This window comes from Arachis ipaensis, chromosome B07 (assembly GCF_000816755.2).
Source record: "Arachis ipaensis cultivar K30076 chromosome B07, Araip1.1, whole genome shotgun sequence".
NCBI lineage: Eukaryota > Viridiplantae > Streptophyta > Magnoliopsida > Fabales > Fabaceae > Arachis > Arachis ipaensis.
In genome coordinates this window covers 3,250,956-3,263,069 of record NC_029791.2, presented here as the reverse complement: position 1 = coordinate 3,263,069, position 12,114 = coordinate 3,250,956, and the positions used below count along the sequence as shown (strand labels likewise).

The window sequence follows — 12,114 nt, the reverse complement described above, 5'->3', positions numbered from 1 at the left end:
TTCATGATGCAAGGCATGACAATTAGGTGTGATTCAAAATAGTGAAAAAAAAAAAAAACTGCCAACTAAAGCAGTCAAATGCCGAGACCATTGTTTTTGGCCTTTTGCTTCCATCTTGGAAGTTAAATGTGTTATTGTAATGCCCCAAGTATTTTTTATTACTACCTTACCCTCATATTTTATCAAAATTTCTAGACTACCCTTATCCCTCTTTTTCCCACTTTAACCTTAATCCAAAAATCCCTAATGTTATAACACATACACCCACAAATAAGAGAAAGAACGGGAGAAAGGGAGGAGAACAGAAATCAAAAGAGGAGCGATTGAAGAAGAAAGGAAGAAGAAGAAAGGGAAAAGAAGAGACGATGCCAGCAGGGGTGGGCGCTACTGTTGCCATCGCAGAGAAAAGAATAGATGCGCGAGAGAGATGAGAGTGAGATCACAGGCCTTCCACAGAGAAAGAGGAAAGTGCGTGACGTAGAAGAGGGAGGAGGGAGTCTTGTCATCGTCGCTGTGCCCGTCGCCGCCCACTGCAGTTGATTGAGACTGTCGCCGCCCTGGTTGAGGTCATCATCGTTGCCAACTAGGGCAGAGAAGGAGGACGCGAATGGGAGGGAGAAAGGGGAGCTCTGCTGGAGCTCGTCGCCAAAGTGCTGCCGCCTTCCACCACCGTGACACAGAGCCAGCCTTCTGTTTCTCCACCGACATTGGGGTTGCCTCCGTTGCAGGTGGAGGAGGTCACCGGAGAAGGATTGTTCTGTTCTGCTTCTAGTTTTGGTTTTCCATTGATTGCCGGAGTCTCTAGGGCCATGAAAGTTGCTGCCGGAGTCGTCGCCGCCAAGAGCCACCACTGCTATACCTTTCCCTTGGTAAAACAAACCCCATTCTGCTTGTACTTGACATCTCTTCTTATTCCTGTTCCACTTTAATCTACCTTACTGTGTCGCTCTATTTTCGTGCCATCTTTCTTGATTGATTTGCTTTTGCTGCTGTTTGTTACGGGCTAGAAGTGGTAGCGATGCTGCTGTTGTTGTCGAGATGACATTCGAGACGTAGTCGTTGGTGCTGTTTGAATTGAAGTTGCTGCCACTGGCTCGGTCCAAACTCTGTGTTCTGTCGTTCCATTCTATTCCAACCTTTCTCAGCTTTTAATTCGGCATTTTGGGTTCGGTTTCTTCGGTCCCTTAGGACCAAGTTGTGAGTAGGCTTTACATTTATAATTGTTTGGCTTTACGTCTATAAATATTTTTTTTTATATACGGTGCTTTGAATTTAGTTATACTTACAAAGATTATTATCAAAGGATTTTAAATTGGTTTTACTAATTGAGTTATTAGAACTATATATTTATCATTGTTAAGCTCATTCTAATATGCATTCTAATATGCACATGAGACTATATATTTTTATGAGACTATATGTATGTTTGAAGAAGTTTTATATTATTTTAAAGCATTTGATTCTACTCGAATATGTATTTTTGAAGCATTGAAATTTTGTTGGTACTCACTTATTTTGGAATTATGAAATATGTTTGAAATGCTTTAAGATTGAGAAATAGGATTGAATATGATTTGGATGAGAAAGTATTATCTGATTTGATTTTATTCGATACCTTATATATTTAAAAGATCAAAGATTTGTTGTATTTAAAATTATATGTTTGGAATTGGTTTGGGAGGCTCGTATTAGAAAACCGTAGTTAACGGCGGTTATGACGTTAACTTAGATGCATCTAACTCAGACTCCAGCTAGCAGGGGTGTTGCTAGCCTAACGTGTAGGCCACACGTTAGATCTGTTATTCTGTTAGGACACACAAGAGGAAAGGGCTACCCATAGAGGTGGAGCCATCCAGGTGTGGACTTTTGATTTGATTTTTGTATGAGAACTCCCTTATTGATTCACTTATTATTATCAACTGCTATTTTCTAATTCAAATTACTTTGATAATAATGTTTATATGGTCTCATGTGGATTATAGATGTATTGTCTAGTCACTGAATTGCAAAACTCATCCCTTTTTCTAAAAATATTTTTCAGGAACAAATACTTGACCATGTGAGACTTTCTAATCAAGAGTCACGATCTACAATGAGTATCTATTTTTGTCGAGTCCTAGATGTATATGCTCCATATGTCACAGGCAGGATCCATTCATATTTATTTATTTTACCTTTTGTTAAAAACATGTAATTATTCATTTTAGAAATTGTAAAGTTATTTTAAAATATTTGTAATTTTCTTATTGAATTTATCTTTGAGTCGGTTAGGTTTGCTAGGGATTATTTTCCTGAGCGCCGGTCATGGCTCGTTTTAGGCTGTGACAGTTATGCTTTGGCATCACCATAACATAACACTTGAAACAACCCCAAACCTCTATAGAAATCAAAGAAGGAAAATAATAATACTATTTGAGGCATTATTTTTGCCTTTCAAACAAAATGACTTATTTACCAAATAGAGCCATGGACTTCATGCTGTATAATGGAATGTTCTATTTGGCAGAGTACCAGTTTTGAGCACACTTGGCATCAACGGAGAGGTCCACTTTTAGAATGTTTTTTCCATGGAAGGGTTTGGCCATGCATTCTACAACTATGGCCTTTGCTACCTCAGCTGATTCACTTGGCCCTTCCAATATCACTTCATCATGAACCTGCTTTGTCAAATAAAAATCTTAGATACAAAGTACAAAGAAAGTTGCTTCATGGATATTGAAAAAGGATTCAGATTTGGATTAACATCAATAATACAAAGATAAAAAGGTTAATGTTTTATAATTGCCTATGACAAATAGAAGGGCATCATAATTTTAGGGATGAATGCTCATGCTCTCCCGAGAAATTAAGGAGTGCAGCGCTCCATGAAAATTAAGTTGCTATTAAAAGGTAGAAATGAAGAGGAAACCAAAAAATAAATACCTTAAACTCTAAATCTGAACTATTAATGTCATGGTCGACTTCCGTTTCAGACATGTTGAAAGATTGAGCAGTGGGTACCCCACAAGTTGTATCATCAAACTCTATTGCGAGAGCTTGAGAGTTTCTCATACCTTAACTACCTTTTCATACACGGTGGTAGGGGTGTTCATAAAAATAACTAAATTGTGGTTAATTGGTTAAAAAATTATAATCTTAACCAATTTAATAAAATAATTTTAAAAATTATATCCATATTTTTTAAAATTGGTTAACTAAAACCAAAGTTAAAAAAATCGATTTTTAACAGGTTAATCAAAACTAAAACCAAATTAAAATCAAAACCTAATTTCAAAATCAAATTACTTACTCTTTCTCTCTCTCCCTCTCCCCCTTCCCCCTCTCTCTCTCCCCCTTTCTCTCTCTTTCTCTCTCCCTCCCTTCTTTCTCTTTTCTCTCTCTCTCTCCCTTTTCTCTCTCCTCCTATCTCTCTTTTTCCTTTCTCTCCCTTCTCTCTCTCTCATTTTTCTCTTTCTCCTTCTCCTCTTTATCCTCTCCTTTTCACTCTCCCCCTCATCTCTCTCTCTCTCTTCCTCTTCTCTCTCTATTCTCTCTTCCCTTATCTCTCTTCTTTTCCTCCTATTTCTCTCCCCTTTCCCTCTCACTCATTTTTCTCTTTATCTCCTCTCCTCTCTCCCTCTCTCTCTCTCTCTCTCTCTCCTCCCTTCTCTCCCCTATCTCTCTCTTTTCCTTTTTTCCTCTCTTTCTCTCTCTCCCCTCTCCCTCCTCTCTCTCTCTCCCCTCTCTCTCTCTCCACCTCGTCTTTCTTTCTCTCTCCCTTGTCTCTCTATCCTTCTCTCCCTCTCTCTCCCGTTTCCTCTTTCTCTCTCCTTCTCTCCTTCTCTCTTTTTTTCCTTCTCTCTTTCTCTCCTTCTCTCTCTCCCATATCTCTCTTCTTTCTCCTCTCTTTTCCCTTCTCTCTCTTTCTCTTTCTCTTTCTATCTCTCTCCCCTCTCCTACCTCTCTCTCTCTCTCTCTCTCTTTCTCTCCTTTCCCTCCCCTCTCTTTCTTTTCTCTCTCTCTCCTCTCCTTCCTCTCTCTCTCTCCCCTCTCCTTCCTCTCTCTCTCCTTTCCCTCACTCTCTTTTCTTTTCTTTTCTTTTCTCTCTTTCTCTCTCTCGCTCCTCTCTCTTTCCTTTTCTTCTTTCTCTCTCCCATTTTCTCTCTCCTCCTCTTCCTCTCTTTTTTTCTCTCCTTCTCCTCTTTCTTCTCTTACTCTCTCTTTTCTCTTTCTCCCTCAACCTTCTCTCAATCTCTATCCCTCTTCTATCTCTTTTCTCCTCTTCTCTCTAAAGCGAGAGAGAAGAGAGATAGGAGGAGAAGATAAAGGAGGAGAAAGAAAAAATGAGAGAGATAAGAAGAGAGAAGAAGGATAGGAGAGAGAGAAGAAGAGAGAAAAAGAGGAAGAGAAAGAGGACAAAAAGAGAGGGGAGAGAGAAAGAGGATGGGGAGAGAAAAGAGAGAGAGAGACAGAAAAAGAGAAAGAGAAAGAGAGAGAGAGAGAAAAAAAGGAGGGGAGAGAGAAGGAGAGAGGGAGAGGAGGGGAGAGAGAAAGAGGAAAGGGAAGAGTGAGAGCATGGGGAGAGAGAGGGAGAGAAGGATAGAGAGCATAGTTATCAGACCCGGCTCGATCCGGTCGGTTCGACCGGAAATCCGGTCACCCGATCACCTAACCGGACCGAGCCACACATTGAACCGGAGATGCAATTGACCCGGCAAAACCCGGTTCAACCCGGCAGGTTTGATGAAAACCGGTGACCCAGCCGGGTGATTTGACCCGGTCTGGGTCTGTGTATTTTTTTTTTGGTTTCTTTTAAACTTTTTTTTTTTTTTTTTTTTTTTTTTTTTTTTTTTTTTTTTGGGTTTCTTTTAAACGGCGTCGTCAAACATTCCTCCCTCCCCCCCCTTTTCGTTGAATCTGAAATCAATGAACCCTAGGCTATCCCCCCCCTTCCCATTGCCTCACTCACATCTCCCTAATGGCATCTGATCTGAGAGACTAAGACAGATCTCTTGAGTGTTGAGAGTTGAGTGTCTGAGATCAAAAACAAATTCATCAATCGGCCTCATCAGTCACTGCCGAATGTCGTCGTCACTCTCCGCAGCGTTGTCACTCTCCGTGGCGGCGTCACTTCTCCCGGCCGTCACTGCTTCTCCCCCCACCTTGCCGTGTTCGTTGTTATATTGGTCGTTTGTGGGTTGTGCTTCTTCTGCTTCTACTTCGTTGCTTTTGCTTCTGTGGTTTGTGGGTGCCTCACATCGCCGAACCTTCATTAGACGAGGTCACTCTCTGCGGCGTCGTTACTTCTCCCGGCCGTCACTGCTTCTCCCCCACCTCGCCGTCAGAAAGCTCAGCAACAATTCATCTTCTACCTCAGTGCTTCTGCTCCCTCAGGTCAGTGCCTCTGTTATTGACCTATTGTTATGGAATCTGTTGATAAATTTGATTTTTTTATAGTAGTTGTTGAAGCTGGTCGAAAGTTAGTTAAAATTGTTCTTGAATTGTATTGTTGGTGCCTAGTGGTTGCTGGTTGGTATATTAGTTAACTGTTCTATTGTTGCTGGTTAAAATCTGCTGAATTGTGGAAAGGTTGCTGTATTTTTAGTTGCTGGTTGCTGTATTTTTGGTTGCTGGTTGTTGTATTTTTAGTTATGTTTAAGACCTGATATTTGATTATTAATGTTTGTAAGACTCAAATTTTAAGTTTTAAGACATTATTTTAATTTTATTTATATAATTTTATATTTTTTTTAGTTATAACCGGGTTAACCGGGTGAATCAGTGACCCACCGGTTGAACCAGTAACTCAGTGATCCGGTCATATGACCGGGTTGATTACCAATTTGGTTCTGATAACTATGATAGAGAGAAAGAAAGGGGAGGGGCAGAAAGAGGGGAAAGGGAGAGAGAGATAGATAGATAGGAGGGGAGAGAGAGAAAAGAAAGAGAAGAGGAGAGAGAAAAATGTGTGAGAGAGAGAGAAGGAAGATAAGTGGAGAGATAGAGAAGGGGGAGAGAGAGAGAGAGAAATGGGAGAGAGGGGAGAGAGAGAAGAAGAGAAAGAGGGGAGGGGGAGAAAGAGGGGAAGGGGAGAAAGGGAGAGAGAAGGAAGAAAGGATAGGAGGGGGAGAGAAAAGGAGAGAGATAGAAAGAAAGAGATAAGAAAAAGTTACTCGTATCATTTAGAAAGAAAATTATTTATATTAGAAATTTTTTTTTATAGAAAATGCTGAAAAGAGATAAGAAAAAAAAAGGAACGAAAACAATGGAAGGGATTTCATTATTTACAAATGTTACTCGTATCATTCAAAAAGAAAAAAAAAATTAGATTAAAAATATTCAATTAAAAAAAGTTTAAAAATTTGGGTTTTTGTATGTAAAAATATTAATTTTTGTGTAAAATCTATTTTTACATGTAAAAACAAATTTTATGGTATAAAAACCAATTTTTTAGTATAAAATCCGATTTTTTAGTGTAAAAACCGGTTTTTAATGTAAAAATCGATTTTTATATAAAAATCGGTTATTTTTTCAAAAACAATTTTTGCTTTAATAACCGACTAAAAACCGATTTTAAATTTTACTAACCGATTAATAATCGATTTTATTATATAAAACTAATTTAATTAATTAATTAATACTATATTTTTAATTAACCAAAAAATTAGTTTAATTTTTGGATTAATCAAATCATGAACACCCTACACGGTGGCTCTAAGGGCTCTGGTACCATAACGGAATCCACGAGTGTGGAGAAATAATCAACAGTTTGACAATCTATTTTTGTGTTACAAGTAATGAACAGAGGAATGAAAAGCTTAAACTAATAATCAACAGTTTGACAATCGAAGATAGACATAGTCAACATCTTTTTGTTACATCTGTTAAATTATTATAAATCATTATTCCTTGGGTTGCGTCTCATTTTTTTTATACAATATATTATATTTTTTATTATTTTTTCTCTAAAATTACATAATTATTTTAGCAATAACTAATAAATACTAAATAAAATAATTTTAGACTGTTTGAATTGATTTTTAATTATCTTTCAAATATTATTTAAAGAGAAATATTAAAAGGTCATTAGAATTTATTGTTTTAACCATCAATTAATTATCAATGTTTAAAAGTATAGAATAAAGTATGTTGTTGAATTGTTAGACTAAAAGAACTAGACTAAAAATAGTTAATGACTAAGTAATGATAAAAAATAAAAAATTCTAATAGTCTCTAACATTTCTTTTTGAAGGATTACCATGTATTCATAACACGCAGCGGAAGAAAAGAAAGTAATCCTTAAAGATTTATTTTTTTGCTTAAATTTTATTCCAATAATAAATATATAGTAGATCAGATCTAGAGACCTTTAGACGTTTTAGTAAAAACTTTATTCTTCGATTGTACGAAGACTCTATGCGTATCCACACCGAGACCAACCTTTGCTATCAACTCTTTGACCAATGGACATCTGATCTAAATTGAAAAACCTCTTGCAACTCTTTGCACACCATAAAATTCTTCTCCAAGAATTAGGCTCACATACATTTATGTGCGTAGAGGTATAGGAATAAAACTCTTGTTATTCTCTCTTGACTTTCCTGTACTCTTGACGTACATATATATAGTATGAGATTTGTTATTGATTTTAAATTTGATTCTCAATTCAAATTTGAATCATATCTTTTTATTCAAAATCTGAATCCTTCAAATTTTATGAATCATATCATAACAATTTAAAACAGAATCAGTTAGGATCTCATCCAAATTTAAAATTCAAATTCAGAAATAGAATAACTAATTATTCTCAAATCTCATTTAATATTCTCAATTATTATACTGTTATTATATTCTTGGTGCTAGCAAAAAATATAATAATATTCCATTTGAATTAATATAATTATTTATTTGATCAAATCAAAATAATAATTAAATAATTTTACAGCAAAGATTAGAACACTCGTTAGTGTGTGACCCCATAGGTTCAATACTAAGCGGGTAGTAAATTAGTCATACTAAATTTACTAATCAAGGTTGGCGTCTAGCAACACTCCTCAACGACCCGATAGTATGAAGTAATATATTTTTACTAAGAACCTTAGAAGAACAAAGTATAATTCCTTCCATCTTTCCAGCTCTTGGTTAACCCTTAGAGTATAGCTTAATTGTCAAACTCTAACTTGTTACCATTATTATAATGAACTGTGAATGACCTAAGAAACTCATTTCTTCATTCATTCAATTCCCTTGGCCAACATTTTATTCATCTCAGTCATTATAATCATAGAGCTCAAACTCTTTACCGAGAGTTGACGGATTCCTTATTGACTAATCATTAATTCTACAAGTATTTAAATCATACCCAATATCCATTCAACTAGCACCCTAGGGTATTAGGTGTCCGGAATCAAAGTATAATAAATACATTGTTAATTACTATGATAGTCGCAGGTCAAAGGAAACTCTATTACCATGTTCATCTTGAGAATATCCTATTGACAAATATGCGATAATTATAACCATTAGGAATTCTCAGAGTGAGTCAGTTCAATGGTCATATCTCTATATGCACCATATATATATATAATTTAATAAATGAGATCTATTAATTTTCATCCAATGAAGACCATTATATATATATTGATCTTTTCGGATTATTAATGTCCTTTTTAATAATTCTATGACCAAGAACAATTTAGATTAAAATTATAAAAGATTTATCTCTCAATATTATGATCACTATCACAATGATAAATCTATAAATTTAATCAAGAACCTTATTATATTAACATTTTAATATAATAACAATAACAAATTATTTGATATATGATTGATTGGATTCTGGTCATATTCCTTATTCCCAACACTTTTATTTAAATTAATAACCCAAAATCCACCAATATTTTTTTTGGACTTGTTTTATGGTACCTATATACTTGGCCGTTTTCAACTTCTTTTCATAGAGTTACCATTTGAAACTTAGAAAGATAAGATCTATGGTGATGAAATCCAAATAATTATTATTCAGGACANTACTATTTTATTGTTTTCAGTATAATACTTTATTCATGCATGCCTTTCGTAATTTTGTATTATTTCAGAGATTATGAGTAGACGCTGGAATCAAACAATTTTATATTATTTCAACAATTGAACCTCAAAAGCGCTGCTAATTCGCAGTGTTGTTCTGTTATCCAAATTTGGTAGTAGGTTTTAGGTTTATGTGTTTAAAATAATAATGCTGAATGTTTGATACACACATTCATAATTCACTAAGAAGGTGTATATAACGCAAATGCTGAATGTAGTAGCATATAGTTGCTTTAATGTTATGTTCTTTGTATTCCTTAGATACCGTTTGTTATCGGGAAAGACTAGGAGTCAATATTATATTTGTTGGTTCAGTAATTAGTATTAAAATTTTAGTCTTTGTTTTTTAAATTAAAGTTTTAGTATTTCAGTATTTTCAAGAATAAGTACACAGGAGATAAAAATTTTTGGAGGTAGAGACTAAAATTTTAATAACATTTTATATTCAAAATATTCTATTTTAATTAATTAATTCTAATTTTATTTTTTGTGTAAATTAAATTATAATTTTATTCTTATTTCAATCTATGTCTCTTACTTTACACTAAATACAATACTAAAACTTATTTTAATTTCTATCTCTCAGTTGCTATCTCTCAACTTCTATCTCTCTTTCAAACGCTACCTTTTGTCTTGAGGAGCGTATCTAAATCATAATATGGTTAGATCTTTTGATTAATTGGGGTGTTAATTTATAATTCAGTAATCATCATAATCTCGTAAGATTGGAAATTGGATAGTTAATTAGTTAAATACTGTAAAAAACTAGAGACAAATTAACAAATATTAGCTTATCTCTCTATTAACCCAACTTTGTCTCCTTTTATGTTTCTCTCTTAAAAATAGAATTTAAACGCAACTTAAAAATCAACAATATAAAAATAAATTAAAGTAAAAGAATAATTTAATTAATTAAGAATTATTGATACCCAACTAAACTTTGTCTCCTTCTTTAGCATTCATTTCTCTACCAGTGTCCGACTATATGAAGTTATCAATTTCTTTCAATAATAACTATCTGCAACCACTTTTGAAGTCTTTCATCGTACAAATTAAATATTGATATAGTTGGAGTAAGTCCCACTACATATATGAACATTTAATGTAAAGAGACAATGAAAAATTGTCGGTTCATTTTCAAAAATACTCCATAAATAATATTCCATAATATAAATCCAAAAAATTAGTCACCCCAAATTATCCCTATGTATTTATATATTTTTAGATTTTTTTTTCATATTTTTCAACAAAATAATTAACTACTAAAATAATTAAATTTGTCATTGTTGAACCTATAGCGCAATAAAATGCCTCTTTTTGTTGGAATGAAGAGCATTGTTAAAGATTATAATATTTTGAAGGGTTAATAGTGAAATTAGTCTTGGAAGGATAAGATATTCTTTTTCAATCAAATTAATTCTTCAACGATTACAAATTAATCATATTTATCCTCCAGTAACTTCATTAACAATTTTCTTTAAAGATTGATGTTGTAAAATGTTAATTGATAACATATATAATATTTGATATGTCTAATTGGGTATTGATCAAATATGTTTATGAAAATTTATTAATTTAGTCGTTTTTCCCAATTACAAAAATCATATTCCTAATATGACATAATGACTAAATTGATAGATTTTCGTAAATATATTTAGTCAACGTCTAATTGAACATGTTATGTGTCATGTATGCTGATGGTTTCAGTGGCTAAGAGAAGGAGGGTTGAATCTTAGCCCCCTTTTTGCTTGCTAACACTTGCTGGACTTAGAGGAGACTTTTCTGTTTTTAGCTCATCACTTCAAACGAGACTTTTCTTTTTGTCTCGTCACTTGGCACGAGATATTTTTGGTTTTTGCTCTTGTGCAGTAGAAACAGAAATGGTGTAGAGAAGAGAAGAAGATTACACCCAGATATATCCTGGTTCGGCTGCTAAGTGCAGTGCAACCTACATCCAGTCTCTATCACAAACATGATGGAATTTCACTATAATCAATCTGATTACAAACTGTAAAGTGCTAACCCAACTTACAAGGGAATTTCCACAGAGTCATGAAACACAACATAGATGAACAAAGGAACTCTAAGACATCTATGGCTTTTTCTTTTAATTTTGCACTCTCTGCCTTTTTTCCGCTCTATGGCTTTTTCATACAAACCTCACTGTTTACCTTTTTCCATGAGACTCAAGACATGACAAAATTAAACAGAAAAAATACTAAACAGAATACATTGAAGGAGAAGAAAATCTGTAAGCTTAGGTAGCTCTGAGAATCCTGTGCCTTGCACTCTCACTGCTTACTTCTAACTCCTTGCTTCAAACAGTGGTTGTTCACTCTTTTTATAGAAGAGGGAAGCCTCCACACTTGAAGCCACAACCCAAGCTTAACTTCTTTCCCTTCACACATAACCGGTTCGGCCATACAGAGAGAGAAGAGATAACCATGTAAAACCCAACATGCAATTACCTCTAGTCCTTCCTTGGTCACCATTCTTCATCAATCCGAGCTCTCCATCCTTGGCTTGCTCTCCAAGATGGATTTCTGGCCCTTGATGCTTCATGATGATGATGACTTCATCTGCTTCAATCTCTGCCTCTACCATCACTTCGCCACTCTAGCTACTTCCTGTGGTGGTTGAGCAGAATCAAAGACAAGCCATGCCTCCAAGAGTCTCTTCCCAGCTGGCCGAATCTTCTTCTTCTTTTTTGAGCATGAAGAGCTCAAGATTACCTCACCAAATTTATCTATAATTGGTGACAATCTCAGCCACAGCTCATTTTTATTTTAGTATGTTTTTTTGCCATCATTAGCTTGATGGTCTCGATGCATGCAGCTCCTTCTTTCTTTTGATATCTGAACATGGCTTCCATTGTTTCCTGGACAATGACCGAAGAAGAAGAAAGAAAGAGATGAGAGAGAATAAGCAATCTTGAAAGAAAAGCAATTTAGATGAGTTAAACTAATTAGTTGGTAAAAGTTGCTTTTACTTCCCTTAGAGTGGCGTGTAGCAATGATGCCTTCAATCAAATCAATGTCAAATTCT

The 12,114-nt window shown here is 34.7% G+C and overlaps 1 protein-coding gene and 1 long non-coding RNA gene across 5 annotated transcripts; both read left to right on the top strand.

Moving 5' to 3' along the window:
* Positions 247-2,279, top strand: LOC107608805. 4 transcript variants are annotated; one of them, XR_001613008.2, is made up of 3 exons: positions 247-869; positions 1,008-1,197; positions 2,042-2,279. It is a non-coding gene; the product is annotated as an uncharacterized LOC107608805 (long non-coding RNA). The 4 variants fall into 4 exon arrangements; XR_001613009.2 differs by lacking the exon at positions 2,042-2,279 and adding an exon at positions 1,752-1,805; XR_002350991.1 differs by lacking the exon at positions 2,042-2,279 and adding an exon at positions 1,759-1,777.
* On the top strand, positions 4,862-9,354 carry LOC107608804. The gene is made up of 2 exons (XM_016310536.2): positions 4,862-5,373; positions 9,081-9,354. Exons 1-2 carry the CDS (start codon positions 5,062-5,064, stop codon positions 9,087-9,089), a joined length of 321 nt encoding a protein of 106 aa, XP_016166022.1. The 5' UTR covers positions 4,862-5,061; the 3' UTR covers positions 9,090-9,354.